At 49.3% G+C, this 25,621-nt stretch overlaps 1 protein-coding gene across 1 annotated transcript; it reads right to left on the reverse strand.

The window, feature by feature from the left end:
• Window positions 1-531: 531 nt before the first annotated feature.
• Window positions 532-25,526, reverse strand: LOC103730028 (L-gulonolactone oxidase). Its single transcript, XM_017796905.2, has 12 exons — window positions 25,422-25,526; window positions 24,372-24,473; window positions 22,133-22,258; window positions 20,482-20,576; window positions 19,088-19,178; window positions 16,632-16,817; window positions 10,085-10,192; window positions 8,683-8,759; window positions 4,751-4,900; window positions 4,400-4,564; window positions 2,120-2,210; window positions 532-1,273 (listed from the first exon to the last, which is right to left on the reverse strand). Exons 1-12 carry the CDS (start codon window positions 25,422-25,424, stop codon window positions 1,145-1,147), a joined length of 1,323 nt encoding a protein of 440 aa, XP_017652394.2. The 5' UTR covers window positions 25,425-25,526; the 3' UTR covers window positions 532-1,144.
• Window positions 25,527-25,621: the final 95 nt, after the last annotated feature.

The raw sequence follows: 25,621 nt of genomic DNA on the forward strand, positions 1-25,621 counted from the left end.
GTTCTGTGCAATTGAGTTATAAAAAAAAAACCTATAAAAAATCTCATACTGTTTTAAGTAAGTCTGTGCTTTAAACATTTTGTTATTGTTGATACTAACATTGGCTTAACATTATGGCTTCATCTGCATTTCCCTAATAGGTAACGATGCTGAACAACTTTTTATGTGTTTGTTGGTCATTTGTATATCTTTTGTGGAAAAATGTCTAAGTGTTTTGCCTCTTTGTTGATCGGACTGTTTTTGTACAGTTCTCTTATTAACCAACCCCTTATGAGTACAGAATTAAAATATAATTTCTCAAGGGCAGAAAAATATCCTCAGGTTCTTTTAATTCCTACAAAGTACCTGGAGCATCATGGCTCCCCAAAGATCACCCCCAGAAAGGCCACAAAGCAAACTAAAATTATGCTTGTAAAGAGGAAGATGAGGAATGGTGGAGGGGTAGGGGGTGGAGGGCTGGGGTCAGGGAAGCCAAGGAAATGGTGAGCCTCTGCTCCAAAGAACTGTGTTGGAGGCGAAGGGAAGAGAACATAGAGTATCAACTGCTGGTCTTTATTAAGAAGGTGAAGGGAGTGCCATTCTAATTGTCCCCTGAAAGAGACACCCTGAGGGTCGGGCTGTGGCAGTTAGGTGGCCAGGTGGACCCATCTGGAAGAGAGCGCATCCAGGACAACCCCAACAGGCAGTCTCTGAATGTCCGGAAGACCCAGAAAGAAAAGAGCATGGTTCCTGTCACCTCTGTGCCCAAACTTTTGCCAAGGGGCTCCTTCTAGAAACCGGAAGCTGCAGGCCTCCAGGATTACACTACACCTGGCTGGCAGGTGGAATCTAGGAATGACCAAATCCCTGACCTAAGCAAATATTAGGTGTTAGGGTGCACCTTTCTCCCGGGAAAAGAAGATGTGGTGATTGTAGTTGCAGGGAGGTGAAGTGGGGTTGGGGTGTGGAGACAGGGATTTGGGTGAGAAGCCACCTCCTGTTGCCAGGAAGATGTGAGGATGATGGAGAAGGGAGCCCAGGGCCCAGCCCATCTCTGGTTGGAAGGGGAGGACTGCTCCCATTGGGCTAGTGGGACCCGGGACTCCCACCCAAATCACAGCAGCAGTAGGAGAGGTCTGCGGGATGGCTTGTTTCTACTCCCCACTCAGTAGAACACCTTCTCCAGGTAAGAATTCAGGAACATGCCAGTGGGGTCCAGTCTCTCCCGGATGGCACAGAACTTTGAAAAAGAGGGGTACATTTTCTCGAAGTCCTTCCTGGTACAGTTGTGGGCCTGTGGAAGAAACCAGAAGCAATAGACCTCATCCTCACCAAGCTGGTAGCTCAAGCCAGACTGCAGGCCAGGTACCCTGAGTCCCTAAACCTGTGTTATGACACTACTCCCTCAGACACACACACATGCACACATTGAAGACCCTTAAACAAAGAGAAAAGGGTCGCACGTGTGTGTGTGTGTGTGTGTGTGTGTGTGTGTTTGTGTGTGTAGAGATGGTTCAGCAGTTAAGAGCACTGGCTGCTCTTGAAGAAGACCTGGGTTCAATTCCCAGCCCCCACATGGCAGCTAACAACCATTAACTGTCTGTAACTTCAGTTCCAGGGGCTCTGACCCCTCTCTTCTGACCTCCATGTGCATTGCACAACATGGGTACACTTATATGCAGGCAATACACTCATACACATAAAATAAAAATAATAAATAAAATTTTAAAAAAGAAAGGAGTCTGGAAAGTGAAGCCAGAGGAGGTTAGAGCCCAACACTGGATCCCCATCCTGTGGCACCATGGAGGGGCCCTGGTCCCCACTCTGCACGGGTCCTCGCTTTCCCATCTTTTAAGTGGGTGCCCTATGCCTGCCTTATCCTGCCCACAGGCTAGCTATGAGAATCTGATAAAGTGAAAGAGGAGCCGTTGCTATGAAAACCCCAAGGGCATTGTGATGTCTCGACTTCCGGAGGGCGGGAGGGGATAGGGCCTGAGAAACAGGCGCCGGGCTGTAACTTTGCTCTGCGGCTCAGGCTGGGGCCTCAGAGGACCTGGGAGGAGTGGCTCCCTCTGGTGGAGGCCAGGCACATAGCAGCTGCCCAAGGCCGGGGTGCAGGGGACTCCCCTGAACGCCTTACCTTGGCCCAGTGGGGCCTGCCCCCGAACTTCTTCATGATGGTCTCATAGGCTAGCCAGTAGTCCAGCCGGGGCACATCTTTGCCATAGGGCCTGATTGGTGGGGAGGAGGCAGAAAGTGGTTAACTGGCCCTGTCTCATGATGTCCCACTCAGGGCCTCAAGCAATTTCCCCATGACTGGCTCTCACTTGGCAAGTGAGATCAGGCTGGCTTCGCTCACAGGACAGTGCCCTCAGGGACCAGCACCTGCAGGCTTCTACTCCCGGCTCATCCCCAGGGGATCCTGAAGACTGTGTGCTCCCTTGTGTATTAATCAATTGGTACCCGGACCTATTGCGAGTTTGATCTTAGCCACAGGCCCTTACAGTTATGGAACTGAAACATTTCTATTGTCCAGTGTCTTTGCCATTTCCCCACATTAGATACACGAATACAATTGCCCACGGTAGTAATGTGTTGTACAGGCATACAGGCTAGCAGCAGCTGCCAGGGTGTACAGAAGGGTACGCCACCCAGGTTTGTGGCAGGCCACCAGGTGATGTTCATTGTGATGCAGTCACTAACAATGTGTTTGTCAGAGTGTGTCCTCATTGTAAGCAATGCATAAGTGTGACACAACACAATGCTTACGTGCGTACAATACTTACAATACTCACCGATAATACAACACAATACTCACATACTACTTACACCAGTGATTCTTATAGCACAGTATTCATACACACAATATTTACACACAGGACACTTGCACACTTAATACACAACACAAACATAACACACACGATATTCATACATATAATAGTCACACAAAATATACACACGACACACACATTACATACAATACTTGCACACACACACACACACACACACACTATGGCTAGTGCCTTGGAACATTTGACCTCCTTTGTGTCTGGAAAGCATGGCCAGGTAACACAATGAATGTCACAGGTCAGCCCTCCTGTGCATTCACTGGGCCAAGCCAGGCTAACCAACCCCCAAAACCTCTAACATCTTAGACAAGCTTATCCGAAATGCATCAGATGCATCCCATGCAACTCTCACTTCTGCACTTGAGCTCACAAGGAGTGAAAAGGAGAGCAGACACCCAGACAGCTGACGCCTGAGCCTCACCACAATTGTGCTCTTCTATGAATAAACTACTGTCTCTTCAACTGTCTTTCAGAAACTCTTTTGTGCCTCTTCAGGGCACGCAGAAGCATGCATTCTTTGATTGTTCCTGGGTTTGCAGCGATTTTTGGGTCTTTCACATGGGGGAGGCACACTTCAGTAGGATTAGGGTGGCCAGGTGTCAACATGTCACACCTGGGAAGAAGCAACCTCAGTTGGGGAATTTCCTCCATCAGACTGGTCCATAAGCATGTATGTGGGGCATTTTCCTGAGTGCTAATTGATATAGGAGGGCTCAGCCCACTGTTGGGGGTGCCATCCTTGGGCAGGGGGGCCTGGGGCTGTATAAGAAAGGTAGCCGAGCAAGCCAGGGGGAATGAGCCTGAAAGCAGCGTTCCTCTGCTGTCGCCAATTCAGTTCCTGCCCTGACTTCCTTCAGTGATGAACTGTGACCTGGAAGTGTAAAATGAAATAAACCCTTTCCTTCGGAAGTTGCTTTCGGTCCTGGTGTTTGACCATAGCAACAGAATGCAAACTAGAGCACAGGGCATTCCATAGCGCAAAGCAGGAGAAGGGCTGTGACAGATGAAGGTGTGAAAGGGGAGGAAGACGCAGCTTAGTGAGAAGCTGGAAAAGACGGACTCCTTCAGGTGCCTCATCCCAACTGGTGAGAGAAAAGAGAGTCAGCTACGGGCAGAGGCTCAGCCAGTGCCTGACAGAGCTGTTGGGATTGACAAACGCATCCATGCAGATGGCACCTGACATCGGGCACCACCCTCTCTCCCGTCGAACTTAAACCAGCCTCAGGACATTGCTTAACACAGCATGAATTCCAGGCTAGCAGAACCTGCTCCTGGCACGGGCACCCGAGCTAGAATTGCTTATCTACGATACCAGCCTCACAAGTGGTAGATATTCCTAATTAATATTAATTCACCAGTAATATTAATAATATGGCAACAGCATAGACTATAAATGGTATGTGGTAAGAGTCTCCAAGAGGGATATGCTATAAAAACCCGGAATCAGTGTAGACCCTTCTAGAGAAGGTGGCCTCAGAGCAGGCACTGAAAGAGTGAAGGAGAGGAACCCCTTTACTTGTGAGGGGACAGCCGCCCCCAGGCCCCCGCGCCGCCATGCAGCCAGCTGTCACCTGTACATGATGATGTTCATGTAGCAGCTGTCTCTCTGGAAACAGGGGCTCAGTAGGATGTCATCACCCCTGGTGAAGCGCACCTCCACAGGGTAGTGGGCCACCACCTTGGGGTGGGCCTCCAGCATGGCCTTCAGCTCCAGCAGGGCCTCCTTGGTCTTCTCCCTGCCCTCAGCCCAAGGGATGGGGTCCAGATCTCAGGGCCAGAAGAGACTACCCCAGACACTTCTCCATGGGCCCTGTATGGGCTCCCAGCCCCATGAGATCTCAGTCTGGGACATACAAGAAGACCAGGGACCCCTGGCTCTGGAGGAGCCCATTTCTCATGGTAGCTCTAGGAGAGGGCCTTACCTAGGGATGGCCCAGTCCTGCACGTGCTGCTTGAAGCGACACTCATAAGTGAAGATCTTGTGGCTGATGTTGCTGTTCTCCTTCGTACAGTTGAACAGTAGCCAGAAGAAGAAGCGGTTGATCCAGCCCACGAGGCAGGGCAGGAAGGTGCTGCAGGGGACAGGGCACAGGGGTGGGGACCTGGCATTGACTGTGTGCCAGCTGTATGCAGGCATGAGGTGCATTCTTTCCAGACCAGTGCCTCACTCCTGACATGTTCCTGTCCCTCTGTGGCCTTGTTGGGTGTCTAGATCAGAGCTCTCTCCAGGCTGGGCCAGTACAGTGCCAAGCTATTCTTCCACTAGCCACATGTTGGTCCCAGTAGGGAGACTGCACATTTCTTCATGCTAGTCACCTACCGACAGCCATTCATACTGTTTTTAATGTCTTTTCCCTTCATGCCACATGATGACAGATGTCCTTGGCCCAAAGCCTTACCAGCCAGCTGGAGCAAAGCTAAGTGGGTTTTGACTTCAGCAGTGGCCACCAGGTTCAGCTTCATAACAACTACAGCATTCGCTCCCCTTTCAACACCCTGGGAAGCTTTTTGATTCAATATCACTGGGATTAAACATCCAACAGGGGCCAGTGCTCCAGGGAAGGGTCCTGTATTAGACCCTTGTTCCTAGAAATGACAGTGGGCAATACCCCAGGAGTTATGAAGGGGACTTCTGTGCTTCTTGGGCCAGGACAGAACTGCCACTTAGCTTTAAGTTCTAGAAAGTTCACCATGCCCTGGGCTTCAAAATCTTCACACATAAACATGCACACACACACACACACACACACATGCACACACACAGACACAAATGCATATGTGTGCATACACAAATGCATAAATATGCATATGCACACACATACACATATACATACCTGTAGAAGGATATACAGACACAGGTACACATATACACATGTGTATACACATACAGACACACAGAAACATATACACATGCACACAGACATATAGACACATGCATATGTATAGACACACACACAGAGACACACATGCACGCATATGCATAAACACATATGCAAAGGCACAAGTTTCTTTTTCTCTTTATAAGAAAATTAAATGTTCATTGTGAACAAGCCGCAAATCCACAAACACAGCCAGCATTGTGCCATGGTGGTGCAGGGTGAGACCCAGCACCACGGCACCTGCCTGGAAGGAGGGGGCAGGGCAGAGACCCTCAAGGTGGTTCTGGCACCAGCAGGTCATTTGCTGTAATTCAAGCTAACATTCTATCTGCCTTCTATGCCTGGGTCTCCAGGGCGTGCATCCCAGCTGGATCTGCCTGAGGCCCCAGAGCCTAGGCTCTCCTATAACCATACTGTACTCCAGGCTCAGGGACAGGGAAAGGCCTGGGGGCCATCCAGAGATGGGAAGGATGCAAAGCTGTGTCTTTCTAGAATCTCAGTTGCAGGGTATAAACAGCACCTGCCAGGCAGCTTCAGAACAGCCAGACTGGAGCCAGGCACAGGGCTGAGGTCCTGAGACTTGCTGTGGGGCATGGGGGAGAGGGCTGTCAATCTATGCATGAACTGAACTCCCACCAGACCTGGGTCCTGGAGAGACTCAGTCACCAGGATAAAGGACAATTCAGAGCCCTGCTCAGCTGAGCCGGCTCTTAATATCTCCCCTACAACTCCTGTGGAGCCACTGAGGACTCACAGCAAGAAGGCTCCATCCTGTGGCTCTCTTGACCTGGTTGAACCATAAACGAGGGAATGGCTATGTAAGACTGAATACACAGGAGCTACTGGATGGCATGCCTAAAGGGAACTGCATGGGATGTAAATTATGTCTTAAAGAAAAGCCCATTTGCTATTGGTCAGTGTGGTGGTTTGAATGAAAATGTCCCCGATAAGCTCCAAGTATTTGGACACTTGGTTCCCAGTTTGTGGAGCTGTTTGGGGAGGGTCGTGGAACCTTTAGGAGGTGTGGCCCTGCTGGAAGAAGCCAGTCACTGGAGGTGGGCTTTGAGAGCTCTTAAGCCTTGCTGGATTTTCTAATCTCTCTGTTCCCTGTGCCTGATGTGATTGGTCAGCTTTCTGCCCCAGTCGCTTCCTTCTTCCAAACCCCCACCCCTGGCCATTATGGACCCTTATCCCTGGAACCATAAACTCTTCCTTAAAATAAGTTGCTTTGGTCACTGTTTTTATTACAGCAACAGAAAAGTTACGAATACAGTCAGGAAGTAAGAGAATTGGATCTGTCTTTTGTAATGATTAGCCTGAGTGCCGTGTAGAGGGTGCAGGAGTGCAGGGATGCAGGTGGAGTCATGGAAGGGGCTGCTGTGGGGCTGACAGGATGATGCCAGTGTGGAACAGGGGAGATGAGGAGTGGATGCATCTGAGGTTGATCTAGTCTTTGACCTAATCATCAAAAAACTGCAGTTCTATCATGGTCCGCCTGGGTCTGCAGCCTCTAAACAGAGCTTTCCTCATGATGAGACACTTGGAGTGGCAAGAGCCTGGAGTGGGAAGTGTGGAAGGCAACCCTTATAGCAAAAGGTAACGGCCAGCACTTACTACCCTAGTCATATGTCAAGAGTTGTGTGACGGGCTTAAATAACCTCAGATGTCCTTGCAACTCTGAGATGGACACTATTACTACTTCTTTTCTTTAGACAGGGACACTGACGCATGAAGAGACTTATGAAGCTTGTCCCAGAACTCCTTGGTGATAGAGCAGGAGCCTGAAGCCAAGGCTGATGGACCCCCCTGCCCCCCGTTGAGGCCAATGTCCATTGTACTTTCTTCCTGTAAACCCCTCTTGAGCCTTACACATCAGGTGCCAGGCACTTCACTAGAAAGATGACTCAGATTCAGGCAGCTCCTCAGACTGCTTCAGGGTGAGTCACACCTCTGGGAGAGTACAGAGGACTGTGGGAGCCAGAGAAGAAATTCTTCAGTTGGCTTGGGTACCAGTGGGGAAAATTCTGGGATGGAGTGAGAGGTCAATGGCACAGGAGTGACAGAATGAAATTCTAGGAAGGAGAATCCGCGTTTCCTCATCTCCTCCTATTTGGAGATGACTCAAAACAAATAGTCCAGATGGACACATGCACCACATGGTCCCCTTGATGACAGTGCTGTACCTTCTACTTCCAGCTGTGAGCTGCTGGGGAATAAATCTACAGTCTCAGCACCACTGGGCTACTCACTCTGTGAAAGCACTGGTCAGCCTACCTATAGAATCACTTAGCCTATGTCTGGACTCTCCTGCAGTTTACTTGTTCTTAGTCTAGACATTTCCTCCTTCCAGAGATGACTGGCAATGTGGTTAGAATATGAAGTGTTTCCCTCAAAAGCTTATTGTTAAAGACGTCTCTCTTTCTGTCTCCTGACTGCTGTTATGTGAGCAGCTCTGCTCTATTATGACTCTTGATCATGTCTGTCTGCCTCAGGCCCACAGCAATGGAACCAAACAGCCATGAATGGAAACCTCTAAACCCATGAGCCAAAATAAATCTTTCCTCCTTTAAGTTGATTTTCTCAGGTGTTTGTCAAAGCAATGGAAAAAAAAAAGTGACATCTGGAATCCATTCCATCTATCTACCCATGCACCCACTTTCCCCACTACCACTGCCCCCACCTCTTCATGGGCATTATTCTTGTGGACTCATGCCGCAGTGCCTCCCACATTCCCTCATGCCCCATCCAGTCCACTGTTTCATAGCCCCTGGTGGCTCATTTAAAACCATGCCTTCAAATCTTTCTATTGACTTTCATTGCCCTTAGGATGAACCTCAAGCTCTCCAGGTGGTCTAGTTGTACGGTCAAGATGGAAACCACAGTCCTAGACCCAGGAGCTGGAGCCAATCGTGTTATTTTTCTGATGTACTGTGTCTTCAGTAGAATATGGCAGAGGAGACGTGGCAGAGTCCTACCTGGTCCAGAGCAGAAGCTCCAGTAAGTAGAATCCAATGGCGTAGTCCCAAAACCAGCTAGTTGAAGAGGAGGGAGCCTGGGGAGGAGAATATATCATGAATTAGGTACCAGGGCCTGAACTGCCTTCTGGCTTGTTTATCATAATGTCCCATCAGGGGAGACATGTCCCAGGAGTGACTTCATGTTGGAGGGGAGAGAGAAAAGTAAGGTGACCCACCAGGACAACCAGAATCCTTATTTTTCCATGCAGAGTCGGTTTCCTCCCTCCCTCTCTTTCATCTCATGACTATTACTCTATGTATGTGTTTATTAATTTAAAAAAATTACATTTCCTTATTTGTGTGTGCATGTGTATATGTGGGCATGCATGTGCTATGGTGCAAGTGTGGAGATCAGAGGACAACTTGCAAGAGTCAGTTTTCTCCTTCTACCATGTGGGTCCCAGGGATCGAACTCAGGTCTTCAGGCTTGGCAGTCAATGTCTTTATGAGCTGAGCTATTTTACTGGCCCTCATTTACTTTTCGTAGCACAAAGATACCACCTGTCTCTCCTCTTTAGATCCAAATGGACCAGGTGTCCAGCAGCTTCCTTTTAAACCCTACACAGTCCCCCAATTCACTGTAGGATTTAGGGTGCCACTGACATTCATTATATGTCTTTAAAAAATTGCAGGTGTGTGTGTGTGTGTGTATACACATGTATGCATATGCATATAGAGGACAGAGGCCAACATTGGCTGCTTTCTTCAGTCATTATCCATCTTATTTTTTGAGACTGGAGCTTACTAAGTTACTAGGCTGACTGGTGAACAAACCCCAGGGATCCTCCTGTCTCTGCTTCCCCAGTGCTGGGATTTTATGTGGGTGCTGGGGATCAAACTTGAGTCCTCATGCAAGTAGTTTTTTGACAGAGCCATCAAGTCTGCCCCATTAGTGATGACTTGGTTTTCTTCTGCTGATAAGCGGCCTGCTTGCTAAGGACACTGGGGTGGGAAACAAAACTGTCTTTTCAACCGAAGAACTAGAGATGGAGAGTTGTGGTGTTACAGGAAAGGAGAGAGGCATGAAAGTGTTTGTGGTCCAGCCCAGGTGTCTGGGGCTTGAATCCATCTTTTTTACTCTTGCCTGAATTTTTCTCTGTTTCCATCTCCCTATATCTTGGCTCTCACACACACTGGAACCCCATTTAGCCACCTTCCTTCTTCCTTCTACCCTATGACCTCTCCTCCTATTCAGTGAAACTCCCATCTTACTGGCCATGAGGATGACACATGTCAGCCACCCTGGGAGGAGGAGGGTATGTAGGCTGTGTACATGGTGAGGACTGAGAAGTTGTGTGCTAGTGACTGGCAGCTCCCTGCTTCACGATGCTGTGTAAAGCTGGGCACATGCTGTCGCTACCTTGCTGGTGTGATCTTGGTAGATGACGCTGACGTTCTCGCTGTGTGGGAACCAGAGGAAGCGGAAGTATTCTGACTTCTTCAGGTGGCTGTCCAGGTTGTCGAGGACCTGGCACAAGAGACAAGGGTTGATGTTCACTGTCAACTTAATTTGACTGAGAAACACCCAGATTAGTAAAACCCACCTCTGCATGGGTTCTTGAGGGAGTCTCCAAAGATAATTAGACTGTGAAGGCTCTGATCAAATCAATGGGCTGATCTCTTGATAGATTTGTAATATTATGGTTTGGTTGTGAAAGGTTGGAGGTAAGGTGTAGTTGGAGGAAGTAGGTAGCTGGGGATTGTATCTTGCCCTGACTTCTTGCTGTGTTCCTTTGTTTCTGTTTCCTGGCCAGTATGATGTGAATTGCTCTACCCTAACACACTCTCTTTGCTACAATGGGTAGAGGCCTCTGAAACCGTAAGCTAAAATAAGTCTTTCAGCCTTAGTTTCTGTCATGTATATGGTAACCACTATGTAAAAGAAACTAGTACAGGGCAAGAGTGTCAGTCATAGGAAAAGGCCAAGAAACTTTGTAAGTCTGGACCTAGTGTGCCTCAGTTTATTCTCTATAGAACAAAATCCTTGAAATTGTCCTGACATTGCCAAATGGCACAGAGTGAGGCTTAAAATGTACAGGGTGCAGAATGGCTCACATACATATTAACTTCCCCAAGTGGCTTAGAGGATATCTTGTTTGTCTTAGCTTAAGGAGCGACTAGCTGCCTGCATAAAACAGGGCTGATAGCAGAGTAATATGGTGTAGTTGTGAAGAGTAAATACACTAATATGGCCAGAAAGTACTTAAAATGATACCAGGCACATGGGGGTCACTACACAGACATCAAATCCTGTGTATTATGTTGTGATCGCCATCACTATCATCATTATCACCACTACCATCATCATCATCGTCATCACCATCACTATCATCATCATCATCATCACCACTACCATCACCATCACTATCATTGTTATCATCACCATCACTATCATCACCATCACTATCATCCCCATCACCATCATTGTTATCATCACCATCACTATCATCACCATCACCATCATTGTTATCATCACCATCACTATCATCACCATCACCATCATTGTTATCATCACCATCACTATCATCACCATCACCATCATTGTTATCATCCCCATCACTATCATCCCCATCACCATCATTGTTATCATCCCCATCACTATCATCCCCATCACCATCATTGTTATCATCCCCATCACTATCATCCCCATCACCATCATTGTTATCATCCCCATCACTATCATCCCCATCACCATCATTGTTATCATCCCCATCACTATCATCCCCATCACCATCATTGTTATCATCCCCATCACTATCATCCCCATCACCATCATTGTTATCATCCCCATCACTATCATCCCCATCACCATCATTGTTATCATCCCCATCACTATCATCCCCATCACCATCATTGTTATCATCCCCATCACTATCATCCCCATCACCATCATTGTTATCATCCCCATCACTATCATCCCCATCACCATCATTGTTATCATCCCCATCACTATCATCCCCATCACCATCATTGTTATCATCCCCATCACTATCATCCCCATCACCATCATTGTTATCATCCCCATCACTATCATCCCCATCACCATCATTGTTATCATCCCCATCACTATCATCCCCATCACCATCATTGTTATCATCCCCATCACTATCATCCCCATCACCATCATTGTTATCATCCCCATCACTATCATCCCCATCACCATCATTGTTATCATCCCCATCACTATCATCCCCATCACCATCATTGTTATCATCCCCATCACTATCATCCCCATCACCATCATTGTTATCATCCCCATCACTATCATCCCCATCACCATCATTGTTATCATCCCCATCACTATCATCCCCATCACCATCATTGTTATCATCCCCATCACTATCATCCCCATCACCATCATTGTTATCATCCCCATCACTATCATCCCCATCACCATCATTGTTATCATCCCCATCACTATCATCCCCATCACCATCATTGTTATCATCCCCATCACTATCATCCCCATCACCATCATTGTTATCATCCCCATCACTATCATCCCCATCACCATCATTGTTATCATCCCCATCACTATCATCCCCATCACCATCATTGTTATCATCCCCATCACTATCATCCCCATCACCATCATTGTTATCATCCCCATCACTATCATCCCCATCACCATCATTGTTATCATCCCCATCACTATCATCCCCATCACCATCATTGTTATCATCCCCATCACTATCATCCCCATCACCATCATTGTTATCATCCCCATCACTATCATCCCCATCACCATCATTGTTATCATCCCCATCACTATCATCACCATCACCATCATTGTTATCATCCCCATCACTATCATCCCCATCACCATCATTGTTATCATCCCCATCACTATCATCCCCATCACCATCATTGTTATCATCCCCATCACTATCATCCCCATCACCATCATTGTTATCATCACCATCACTATCATCACCATCACCATCATTGTTATCATCACCATCACTATCATCACCATCACCATCATTGTTATCATCACCATCACTATCATCACCATCACCATCATTGTTATCATCACCATCACTATCATCACCATCACTATCATTGTCTTCATCATCATCATCATCGTTGTCATCGTCATCTCTTATTTTTTATACATAGTAGATTTTGCTATTGCTCAGCTCATTATTGCCTACGTAGAAACAGTATCACAGTGTAAATCATGTCTCTCTGAAGCCCACCAAGCAGATGCAGGACAAGTTTGGAGCCAAAAGTATAGATAGACTTTGGGGTTGACAGGCAGCTATGGAGCTGAAGAAGAATCCTGGTCTTGGAATGATTAAATTCTGGATTGAAGTCTTGAATCCCAGTGGCAAATGTAACAATGCCATTTCTCAGCTCTGGATCCTGTGAGAGGCTCTCTCACCTTCCCACCTGGGGTGGCTCCATGATTCAAGGACAGCTTGGAGCTAGGTTAGGTATAGTGCCCTCTATGGCACTGAGTGTTTGCTGAATAGTGGAACCATGCTACGCCCTTCCATTATGAAGTGAACCCTCTCCAGTCTAGCCTCCTGAACTGTCCTCTATGGAGGCTGATGGCCCTTGGAGTTGTGGGATTCTTTAATCTGACTTATGTGCCTCCTGGGAGCACCATCAAAGGAGTTTGGGCCCACAGGAATCACTTCTTTCATATGTTATTGATATGAAGAGTCCTTATGGGTGCTGTTCCTCTTGAGTTAGAGCATTATTGAGTGGGCTTTGTGGACCTGATCACCAGGAGTATGAACTAAAGCAGAGAGTTCCATGTCCATGGCTGTGATGGTCATCAGTGGACTGCTATGCAAAAGAGGGCGAGCACCAGGACATCAAAGTCAATGTGTCATGGGGACCAATCCTTCTCCTTGGGGATGGGGAGGTGACGCAGGCCGCCAGCTGTGCCTGCTTGTCATATTGTATTATGGCTTGATTACCATAAAGGGTAAAAGGGTTGCAGCAATTTCTAAAATCCCGTGTCTTCTAACTGGCTGTGATTCCACAGTGATTGGACTATAAGGAGCTGGCAGCCTTGAGAACGTGTCCTAAAAAGGTGTGTGTGCGCCAGTCTGTCCTTGGTATCACCTTCGCAAAGCTGAGCAAGACACCTGACAGGCCTACTCTGCAGCCAGAAGCTTGGATTCTAACTCTCCTTTGGCCCAAGAAGGACCTTTTCCCTTAGTAGAACTTCAAACAGCACTCAAAAAGATCATATTATGTATCTTTAAAAGAAGCAGCACTGTGGAGCACGGAACTGGATCTGAGGATCCCACAGAGGAGACAGGAGGAGACAGAGGAAGTTTGAGAAAGGACGGAGCTTCTCATGCATTCTTGACCAACTGGCCACCATGTGAACTTCACCTGGGCACAGCTATGTACCCTGTGGACCCTGGGGAGAAAAAGATGCCCCCGAGAAAACCCCTGCTCTGCAGAGCAAGTTGCTCAGCAGCCGGAGGAAAGGAAGGGCACATGTCAAACGGTGATGGTATTTGTGAGCAAAACAGGCAAAGGTAGAACTTTCAGTCTTAAATCCACCCACTCCCCAGCAGCACTGGAGGATCAGTATCTCCAAAAAAAACACCGAAGAGGGGAGGGGTGGGGGAGGTGAGGGGCAGTGAGGACAGAGGAGCCACTCACAATGCTCCCTGGGATACTGAAAAGGGTCCTAAGAGGAGAGAATCCACCAAGGGCTCTGATTCATAAGTGAAAGTAAAACTCTGCTCCCTACGTCCTTAGCCACTGGCTGGAGTGTTTCCTGTCCTCAGGGACCAGGCCCCAGAACTGTCATAAGATCACTGTAAGAGGGAACCCATAATGCTGGAGATGGTCCTCTGACTTGGGGTGGGAGAAGGGAAGGGTGGAGCTCTTTTGCTTAGTTTCTTTGCAGAGATGGGGATGGGGCCCAGGCCTTTACACATGCCAGGTGAATGATCTGCTGCAGAGTGCCAAACATAGTTCTAAGGAGCAGCTTTGCCCCCAAGCCTTGCCCTGGCTTGCAGGAGGTCAGAGTCACAAGAGACACGGAGAACATCAGGTCCCAATCCCACTTTTTAAAAGAAATAAAGCCAGCTTGGCGTGGTGGTGCACGCCTTTAATCCCAGCACTCAGGAGCCAGAGGCAGGAGATCTCTGTGAGTTCAAGGCCAGCCTGGTCTACATAGTGAGTTCCAGGACAGCTGGGGCTACAGGGAGACCCTGTCTCAAAAAGACCACCCCCCCCAAAAAAAACCCAAAGCCGAGGCCCAAAGAGTTTAGAGGCTTGTGATCAAGGAGAAAACTGCCCAACCAGGCTTGAGGGTGCTGCCTCCCTCCTCAGACCCTTCCGTTCCACTGTGTTGTGTAATTTTATGTGTGTGTGTGTGTTCACACATATGCACACTTGTCTACTTTGCCTTTTAGGGGAGGAGACTGCAATTTCTGTTTGTCGTGTGTTGCCACAAACTTTCAAAGTCAAAATGAATTAGAAACCTACGTAAGAATATAGGCCATTGCTTAAAGGTCACTTTGTGTTTGCAGGGATGTCCCGTCTGATGAACAAATCTCCATGTGGTGAGCTGAGGTCAACACTTTTACCTCTGAACACAGCCATCAGCCTGTGTGTGTATGTGTGTGGATGAGCATGTGTTCATGTAAGTATGCAAGTATATATTTGTGCTTGTGTGAATGTGCATTATGCATGAGTGTGTATGTGTTTGTGAGTGTATATGTATGTGCATAGATATCTGCATGCACATGAATATGCATGTATGAGTATGCACATGTACATATGTGTACACGTGCATGTGTGCATGTATATGGGCGCATGTATGCTTCTCCTTGAGTATGCTTGTGTATACGTGCACATGTGTGCATGTGCATATTTGTGCTTATGTCTGAGTGTGCATGTGCATGTGTGTGGGCTTGTGTGCATGTTGGAGTGGGAAAGGCTGCCTAAGAAAAAACTTCCATAGACCCACAATTTGTTAGTAATTAGTCTCAGTGCAACTCAACCAGGTCAAAGAGAACTGGCAGATATCAGGAGACTGTCAGTGCCTCAGCTCTGGTTTCGTGATGGGAGTTGGGGGCTAATGGCAATCTCTGGTAGAAAGAAGCAAGCCCTTTACTCTGAGTCAAAGTCTCCATCCTAAGCAGGAGTACATTCTGGCTGAACCAAGAGCAGGACAAGAGATTCAACAATGCAGTTTGCAGGATCATAACCCCTCTCTGATGGAACTTGGTCCTGGCAGCTCATCCCTTCCTTGCCTGTGTTGGATCATCTCTCCTTAGCCTTCCAGCCCTCCTCAGCATCTGTTCTCATGGAGGTCAGCAACAGCAACCTGTGACTCCCTGCAGTGCTGGACACTGTGGAGCCCTCTGATGTGGACACCCAACACCTATTGCTTCAGGAACCTCATGATCTCCTCACCATTTTATTCCAGTCTGGACAACCCCTCTGTCAATTTCATCGTCCCTCTGTGTCCTCTCATCAGCCAAATGCCCTATCCTCAATGGCCCTTTCTTTCACGCAAGCCCACTGTCTGGGTGGTTCACACCCTCATTAACAATTGCCAAGGGTGCTGAAGATCTCTGCCATGGCTGAGCTGTGTTCCCCAGATTCCTGCACTGAAGCTCTACCTTCAGCTCCTCAGAACATGACTGTGTTTGGAGACAAGGCCCAGCTCCGAGCCTGTGGTCCTTCCGTGATGGGGAAATTATGGCATGTCCTCCCTAGGGCAGTTGGGGGTCAATGCCTTGTAAGAGTAGGCAGCTGACACTTGCTGCTGTGGCAGCTCTCTATCCAAATCCCTTCCATGTCCACATGTGGGCCACCCTTGAGTTTCCTCAGGGTTTTACAGTCTACCAGGGCTCTGGCCGCAGTCTCTCTTGGGCCAAGGAAAGGGTGGTAAAGTGAGATCTCTCTCATTCAAGGGGCCATACCTCCTTGAGGGTAGAGGGGAAGGATGTTTCCTGCAGGTGGAACTGTGGCACGCACTGCAGGGTGACGGTGAGGATGATGCCCAAGCAGCCTAGGTGCACTCGTGCCGCTTGGAACACATCTGCGTTGCTGGACTCTGAGCATTCCAGAACGATCCCATCAGCTGTCAGCAGGGTCAGCGCCACCACCTAGCAGAGGGAGAGGAGCCATACTTCAGACTCCACTCAGCCACTGCCCCACCTTACGGCTTGTCTTTGGAATGGAGGCCAGGCAGCCCTCACCCCTAGGGGCTACTATGACTGGCCACACGGGATTTCTTAGCCAGGAACATTGTTACTCCCTGAAAGGGCAGTCTGGGAGTTGGGTAAGAAATGGGTGTGGGCAAAGGGAACGCATGACTGGGTGGGCATCAGGCCTCAGCAGAGCAGGGCCCATCGCCACGTGATATTATATGAGATCCTGATGACTTGGGTTCGCCGTCTTCATTCTGTGGCTTCATGGAAGGTTCTAGCTTCCCCTGCCTGGAGCAGGATCCCCGAAGCCTTGCCCAGTCACACAGAACCTTCTCCTTTAGGGAACCCTCTCCCAGAGACAGCCTCCTGCCCAGACACACTTGACCAGAAACTTTGGGTTTCTGCAAACTAGGGTATTCAGATACACATTGATGGGGGTCAGAGGGGACTACTCTCATGGCTATTAAAAGTCTTCCACACTCTGCTACCTGCTAATTTGGATGGAAATTGCTTCTGACATGTGTACTTGGGGGGTTGGTGGCTCAGGGCTAGAGAACAGCTATAGCTGAACAAATTCTAATTAACAGTGACCAGGGAGCAGAGAGGAAGAACTGGCGGAAATGGGGCATGGTGGCCAGGTGGGGGAGAGAGGGTGCCTCACTGATTGTTGCAAAAACTGGACTCTGTTTAAGGGTAGAGCCTTGAAAGAGAGCTTGCCTGTAAGAGGCTTCAAAAGCATCTACAGACCTGTGAAAGGTGGGTACTGTGTTTCCCAGTTGTGTAACCTTGAGGGACAACAGTAATAACTACCTTGGAAGGCATGAGGGTCAAATGTCAAGCATGCTGCTAACCACCTACTGTAACAAGATGTCAAAGGAAGGTATTTGTTCTCTTCTCCTTGCTTCCTGGTTCATGTGTTAAGTCTTGGTTGCCACCTGATGGGTTTAGGGGAAGTGACTGGATCATGACAAATCTAACCTCGTTAGTGGATTCATCCATGATGATCTGTAATCTGATGGAGGTAGTGGACATTAAGAGTTGGGGCCTAACTAGAGGGAGTATGCCACTGGGGTTGTGCCCTGGAGGAATCTACCTTGACCCTGGCTTCTTCTCTTGTTGCCTCTGTTTCCTGGCTGCTGTGTGGTGAGCAGCTTTCCTCTACCACATCCTTCCTCTGCCTTGCCACAGATCCAAAATCAATGAAGCCAGATGACCATGAGCTGCAGCCTCTGAACCCATGAGCCTAAACAAATCTTTCCTCCTAGTGGTTGATTTTCTCTGGTACTTTGTCATAGTGACAGAAAGCAACTCACACACTTGCCATCAACATAATAAGTAAAACAAAGGGCAAAGTCGTTCTCTCGGCTTCTCTGTCTGCTCAGCTGGGGTTTAGAGAGGTGTGACCAATAATTTCTGCATTTTGATGCATGGCCACTTCAAATTAATTTCATTGTGTAGAAACTGATGTGCCCCCTTGACATCTGTCCTGGATAGTAAACTAGGACTGAGCTCAAATCTTGGGAGATGGCATCCAGGCCATATCAACCCTCCAGTTACTATTGGCTTCCCCTTGGGCAGTCAGGCCAGCTTTGAGGAAGAGATGGTAATGACCACTGGATTCCAAGTGCCAGGACATCAGGCTCCTTCTAACACCATTTAACAGGCACTATTTCATGATCTTCTCCATACAAACCGCTCTCTGTGCCTCTTCATTTTAGTGGAGGATTCTGACAGCAATATATCTAGACAGCAGGCCATTTCCCAGCATACATACACACACACACACACACACACACACACACACACACACACACACACACACCAAATGGATGTAGGCTGAGATTCAGATTTGAGTTCCAAACTAGTGCTCTTAACTAGTTCCCCAAACAGGACTCTTGTCAAGTGAAGTATAAGAAAGCTTTTTGATCAAGGCCAGGCAGACTCAGCCACAGGTTGTCTTGTCCCTGTCCGAGCCCCTGCCTCTATTTCTACCCTGGAATAATTCGATCTTCTGCCTGGCTCCTGGTTACAACTCCCAATGTCTTCACCTTGCCATGTGGTGCCTGTGAGGATGTGGTGGGGTGGAGTGGGTGTGCCCCTCGGGATGGTTAGAGCATTGACAAACCCAGGGGCTCCTTTGGGCCTGATGAGGTTAACAGGAGGAAGTGGTGTGTCTGAGGTGTGTGTGGAACTGGCCTCCCCTGCCATGGACACGGGGGACTCACCTGAGTGGCCAGGATGCCATGCTTGATTCCCGTGTTGTGTGTCCCAGACCCAATGACACCAGCGACTGTCACATCGGACACTGCTCCCAGACTGGACTCAGCAAGGAGAGAAAGAAGGACACAAGAGAACAGTTAGGCTTCTCAGATGGAGTAGGGCGTCCCTCAGGTGGAAGACTTGATTCATTTCTGCTTGGTACCTCACCCCACACCCATTACGGCCCAGTCTGTAGCCAGCCCTTCTGCCAGGGCCTCAGTCTCCTTATCTCCATGGGCCATCAATGAGCTAGTGGGGCTAGGGGTTAGTTTGTGGGGAGACCCACCTGCTCAGGCATAGGTAGGCAGCCTATCGGGCCCCTTTTCTCCATCTACCATTGGTATCTCCTCCAAGCACAGCTTGTTCTAAGACTCCTCTGTCTACAGCCCACCAAGGTTTAGGGGTCTGCTCTGGTTCTCATCACACAAACATCCCAGCAGGTTTGTCAGAGCCTCCTTGAACCTGGGCCCCCAAAGCCCCTCAGTGTCCTGAATGTGTCATTGACATTGAACTTCTCACCCTGCCTGTTGCTGGTCAGTTTCTGCACCCGCTTGCCCCCTTGCTGGACCTCTGGGCAGTGGGATCTAGATTTTGTCTTTGCTTTTCCAAAGCCTGAGCAAGGCCCACCCATGGCAGCAGTCACTCTGTGAATGTCCTAGCCACCCTGGCCCTTAGAGAAATGGGGACAGTGGTTTCCAGAATGCAGAGGTATTGTGAAGCTTCAGGCCTATGCTAGGAAGACTGAGTGAGCTGACTGTCCACGCTTTGAAGACCAGCCACAGGCTTCTATAGGTTGAATTCCAGACGCAGTGAGTTTGTCATCCTAATGTTCAAAACTGTCACTGTTTTCTCACGGGTGAAATCCACAACAGGAGATTTACTTAAGCAGCATTTGAGTGCTGTATTGATGGAATCCCCTGACACTAAACGTGAGCAATGATGAACACATTTGGATGGAGGGATGAGAAAGCCATGGGTAGACCTGACAGAAAACCTGTGGCTCAGCTATCTCCTCTTCTGTTCGGCCCAGTGCTGGCTTTGTATTCCGTGTGTTTTGATCCCTTGGATATTTATTGAAATAGTTTTTGGAAAGAGTCAATCCTCAGCTGTCTGGTCTTCCATTCAACACCCATCTTCAGTCTGCTCAACTTTGACCTGTTTCTATTTTCACACAGCAGTCCCTGCACCTGCGGGGGATGACTAGACAGGCACTCTGGGTGCCAAGGGCAGAGATCTGAGGAACAGGCGCATCCTGAGAAGTGTAGCTGTTTGGCTTTTGCCAGATCCTTGAGTGTGGGGTCTGGGGTGGGACTAGGAGGGGCAGCCCTGGCACAGTTGGGATTTGGGGATGGCCTCTTACTTGGACAGGGCCAGGCCATGCTTGTCCAACTGTGGGTGCAGGTCAGACAGGAAGATGCCAGCCTCTACTGTCACCTGCTTCTTCTCCTTGTCAACCTGGAAGAGCCAGAACAGTTTGGGAAGAACCAGTACACACCCTGCCCTTGTTCCCTAGATGAGGCCCTCTGGAATATGAGTGTGGCTGTTCTAGCCTGTGGTCTGCCTCATCCACCCCTCAACCTAAAGGGGTACCAAGCCCAAGAATGCTGGAGCTCTGGGAATTTTTTTATAGCCCAGGATAGCCTCAAATGTGCAATTCTTCTGTGTCCCCCTTCCAAGTGGTGGGATTGCGGGTGCACAGCATAGTTCCTTGGTGCCAGTGTCACACAGTCAATTCTTGAATTAATTAATTAATTAGAAGTGTAGGGATGGAGCCCAGAGCTTTGTACATGCTGGGCAAGTGTCCTCCAGTGAGCCACACCTGTAGCCCTTTGGAATGTTGCATGCAACTTCTCTTTTCAAGAGTGAAGTAAACAAGGTCCAGCAGGGAGAAGAGCTTGGCCCAGGGACACTTGGGGCTAGGATGGGGACTTAGCCACACCCATGCTACTGCACCCTGGCCACACTGTGGAGGCAGGACAGAGGATCTCCTGCCGTAGGGCCTGGTCTTGCTAGATGGAGAGCCAAGTTTCCACTTACTCTCCCTCTGAAGACCTGGGCAAAGGCTAAGATCCAGAAGGGGAAGGCAAAAGGCCGAGTGCAACTTCTGCTTGGTGCCTGCATGGGCACTGCAGCCCTAAGTGGGAAGAAGGTCTCTACGCTTCTCAGGGGTTGCACCAGGTCCAAGGCTTGAGATCACACAAACGAAAGGTTGGTGGCAGAGGTGGGATTAGGAGCCCCATCAGTCTACAGACTACAGAGTACTTGCTCAACCACTGACGCTGGGGCACAGAGCGCAGAAAAGCAATCACTGGAGCCCAGTCCTTGCTAATTAGTAATCAGAGTTAATTACTGCTGGGACTGTTTGCTAAGAGGTGGAAACTGTCAGCCTCAGCAGTAGAGAGAAATGGCTCTTTGCTGCTGGTTTCAGGGAGGGGAAGACATTTGGTGGAAACTACAGCTCCAGGGAGCTCACCCCCTTTAAAACAGGAGCCCTAACCTGGAGGCACACATGTCTGGCCCTGAGTACTCTGACAGATGGTGAGTGTTGGCTGAATCCTGGACATTTTCCCAGCAGGAAGCTGGTGTCAGTTCTAGGTCTGGGCCCAGCTTTGCTGCTGATTGCTGTGTGACTGTACGCAAGTCACTGCCAGTGTCTGATTTTCATTTTCTCTCTTTGTAAACCTAGATCAGTGCCACTTTGGACATTTCTGGGTTAGTCATTGCGAGTCAACTTTTTGGGGGTCTAAGTCCCCACACCTGTTCTAGCCAAGTGGCACGTGGAGTTGATAGCAAGGGAGGGGTGGATAGTCTCTCTGTAAAGAGCCAGGCAGACTTGAGCAAGCCTTGGGAATGCTCAGGGGCAAGTCAGGAGTCAGGCGGTTGCATTGAGGACTCGGCAGGGAGAGACTAAGGACTGATGGAAAAGCTGGGAGATTTTTTTTTCCTGGGGCTAGGACAGGGGCTGTTCAGCTTGGGGACAAACTGAGGAGGTGAGCCAAGGGCCCCAGTACCTGGAGAACCCGGTTCATCTTGCCCATGTGAATCATGAAGCCATCCGTGCAGGCGATGTCCGAGGGTGAGTGGCCACCACCCACCACCTTCACCCGCTTGTTCTGCTGTCGAGCTAGGGTCAGCACCTGCCAAGAGGATGTCAGGCCCTGCTCAGGGCGGGAAACCAGAGGGCCTGAGGGAACTAGTATGGCCTGCAGGGGGCGAGGGAAACTGGGTTATGCCTCCAGGGCTTAATGGACCCTGCCTGTCTCCAGAAAGCAAACCTGAGAGATGGACCAGGAAGGAAGCTAGGACAGAACCACAGTCCTGGTGCTGGCTCTGCTTCCTCCCCTTGCCATGGCTCCAGGGTTTCTTTTCATTTTGGTCTTAGTGTTTTTGAGATGGGGTCTTGCTGTGTAGTCTAGCCTGGGCTCTAACTTGTGATCCTCCTGCCTCTGCCTCCCAAATGCTGGGATTAGATTTGAGCCACCACACTGGCCAGGTTGAACCCTTTACCCCCATTTTTGAGACATGGTCTCATGTAACCCAGGCTGGCCTCAAATTCACTATGTAGTCAAGCTGGCCTTGAACTTCTGTCCTCACCTCTTCAGGCCTGACATTGTAGATTATATCAGTATCACTCTACCGACTGAGCTACTTCCCCACCCCCAGATTGATGCTTTTTAAAGGCAAACCCCATTGCATTCTTCAGCCACATGAAATCTTCCAAAGGTGCCTGGTGTCTAAGGATAAGAGCCAAATGCCTCATCTTGGATAGGGGGCCTCCCAGTCTACCTCCTCGAGAACAGGAACAGTGGTGACTGACCAGACCTATCCCAGGTATGGAACAAGTGAATAGTGTCTAAAGAGAGTTGGCCGAATAAACACGTGGCTGCATAATGCCTCTTCACTGAATCCACTTACTTCTTTGTCATGTCTGTGCTCAATGCACTCATATAGGCGTATTACAAAGGGCTCCAGTGGCAAGTGGAAATTGACTGGGAAATGCTGGGTCTTTACCACCTGCTCTTCCCACAGGACATTTTAGCTATGAAGTCCAACATTACATTGTGTCACACCATGATCCTGGAGCTGATAGATCCCATATCTATCTTCATTTTCACTGGATCCTGCTAACCCTCCATGGAAACAACAGACCTTAGCCTATTAGCACCATACGGTTGTGTGGCCAGAACCACCTAGGATCCACCTTCTCAAGCAGCTACACCAGCATCGCACCACTGGCTTCTCCCTCACCCTCCAGTTGCCCCAGCCCTCAAAGCCCTCTGCTCCATCAAAGCCTCCCCCTTCCTCCACTCTGCCTTCCGGTCTTCCCACCCACCTCTCTAACCTCTTCCATGCTCCTTATGATGTAATTCTCATTTCCTGCACTCCTGGTACCCTCCCCTAGAAACCCTGATTCTTCTCAGAAAGTTATCCCAGGTATGAATACAAATGCATGTGTCTTGCATGTATGTTTGTGTCTGTACACAAGTATACATGCATGTGTGTTCAAGCACATGTCTGCATGCATATGTGTGCATGTATGCATGTGTGCACAGGTATGTGTACCTGTGTGTGTGCATACAGACCTATATGTATACATGTGCACAGGCCTGTGCGCATGGGTATGTTTGCACAGGTGTGTGCACATAGACCCATGTCTGCATGAATGTATGTGCTTGTGTGCATGTAATAGGTATGTACACAGGTATGTGTTCATGCTTGTATACATATGCCTGTGCACATGTGCAGGCCTGTGTGCATGTGTACATGTATACATGTGCCTGTGCACATGCACATAAGCCTGTGTGTGTGCATGTGCATAGGCGTGTGTGCGTGCATGTGCACAAGTCAACCTGTATGCATGTACATGTGCATAGGCCTGTATGGATGTGTGTATGTGTGCACAAGCACCTTCATACAGCTCATTGCAGAAGTCTGAGTGGTGAGTGCAGACCTGGCTGTCCTTGGAACATGCTGTGCAGGTTTGAGGTGGGCATAGACGATTGCAGCAGGCTGCTGGGCAGACCCAGAGCTAGGGGAAGAGGGAGCAGGAGCCCTGCATTTAGTCAGTCTCATGCAGATGGCCCCTGCATTCAGTCAATCTCTTGCAGATGGCCCCAGGCCAGCAGTTTTGGACTGGGGTGGGCTCTTAGCCCAGAACATCCCATCTCCAGCTTCTGATCCAGAGCCAGAGCTGTGGGCAGCCAGGGCCAGGCAGCTGGCATGGTGGATGTTAGATGGAAGGACACCCACCTCTTTGACCTCCTCCACAGATGTGGGCTGGTAGTACATCTCTGGACAGCAGCCATAGGTCTTTGCCCAGTTTTGGAACTGGACCCCTTTGTGGCCGTGGACCTGTACCAGGAAAAAAGCCAGGTCTCAGCAGGCATGCAGCCACTCTGTCCCCACTGTGGCCTGTCACATGGCTACTCCCACTCCCCACCAAAGAGGGCAGGTCAGTGCCACAGCACTGAGCTCCAGCTTCTCTTGGCCTCCTTGGCTTTCAGGTCAGGGCCACTGGAAAGATCAAACAGTGCCGGCTGCTCTGAGGCTGGCGGCCACATGTAGGGGCTCCTGATGTTGTCTGGTGACCAGCCTTTCCTGGTCAGACTGGTAGAAAATTCTGCCCATTCTGAGGCCAACAAGATGGATGTGGTGGAGCCTGAGAAAGCAGGACCAAGGCCCATGTCTGCTCCAGGCACCTTGCTGATGACCCAGCAGAAAGAACTGAGCTGGGCTGTCAGGAAAGGCTACATGAGATGACCCTAGAGAGAGGGGACAGGTGCCCGGCTCCAGGCTTCCCCCCAGGCTTCTCAGAGAAGGGGCACTTCTAAGCGGCTTCAGGGTGATGCTGTCTTCTGGCCTCCAGTCTGGGCATAAGATTCCCATTTGTTGAACTCCACTGTGTGATCAGGCACTGGACCAGGGTCTTCTGTGTGCCATATCTTATTTAGACCTTACAATAATGACATAGAGGATATTACCCCTCTCTGCAGCTGCCAAGACTGAGACTCAAAGATGCAGAGGGACTTCCCTAAACTCACACAGCCGCCTAATGAAGGCGTTAGAGTCCGGCTCGGGCCATCTTTTCCTATATCTCTTCCAGTACCCTAATAGCCCCCCAGTTCCACTTCAGGAGGATCCCTAAGGCCTCCCCATTGCCTCAGAGAGGGAGAGGGAGAGAAGGAGGGAGAGCAAGAGGGAGAGGACCATACTTAGCCTTCCCATACCTGGCCCACAGGCCAAGCTTGGACACAGCCAGCAGGATGAACTGGCTGCATCATAGGCCCCTACCATCCCTACCATGGCTCCGGCAGTTAGTGGCCTCAGCTGACTTCCACTTTCTTCGGGAACAAAGCTCTGGGCAGCAGGTGCAGTGGTCAGGCAACCTCAGCGCAGGGGTAGGTCAGGCTGAATGAATAGCCTCTCACACCAAGGGGCTTTGGGCAAAGATATGTAAACAGCACCTAGCAGGCTCCTCCTCCCAGGATCTAGGCCATCAG

This window comes from Nannospalax galili, unplaced genomic scaffold (assembly GCF_000622305.1).
Source record: "Nannospalax galili isolate Female #2095 unplaced genomic scaffold, S.galili_v1.0 scaffold612, whole genome shotgun sequence".
NCBI classification, from domain to species: Eukaryota; Metazoa; Chordata; class Mammalia; order Rodentia; family Spalacidae; genus Nannospalax; species Nannospalax galili.

What these genes read in the sequence shown, in the direction of transcription:
- LOC103730028 (XM_017796905.2), bottom strand. An exon ending in CTGTGGAGGAGGTCAAAGAG is followed by an intron (nt 22,259 to 24,371) that starts GTGGGTGTCCTT and finishes TCCTCTTGGCAG; the next exon opens with GTGCTGACCCTAGCTCGACA. An exon ending in ATGAACATCATCATGTACAG is followed by an intron (nt 2,211 to 4,399) that starts GTGACAGCTGGC and finishes CCCACCAATCAG; the next exon opens with GCCCTATGGCAAAGATGTGC.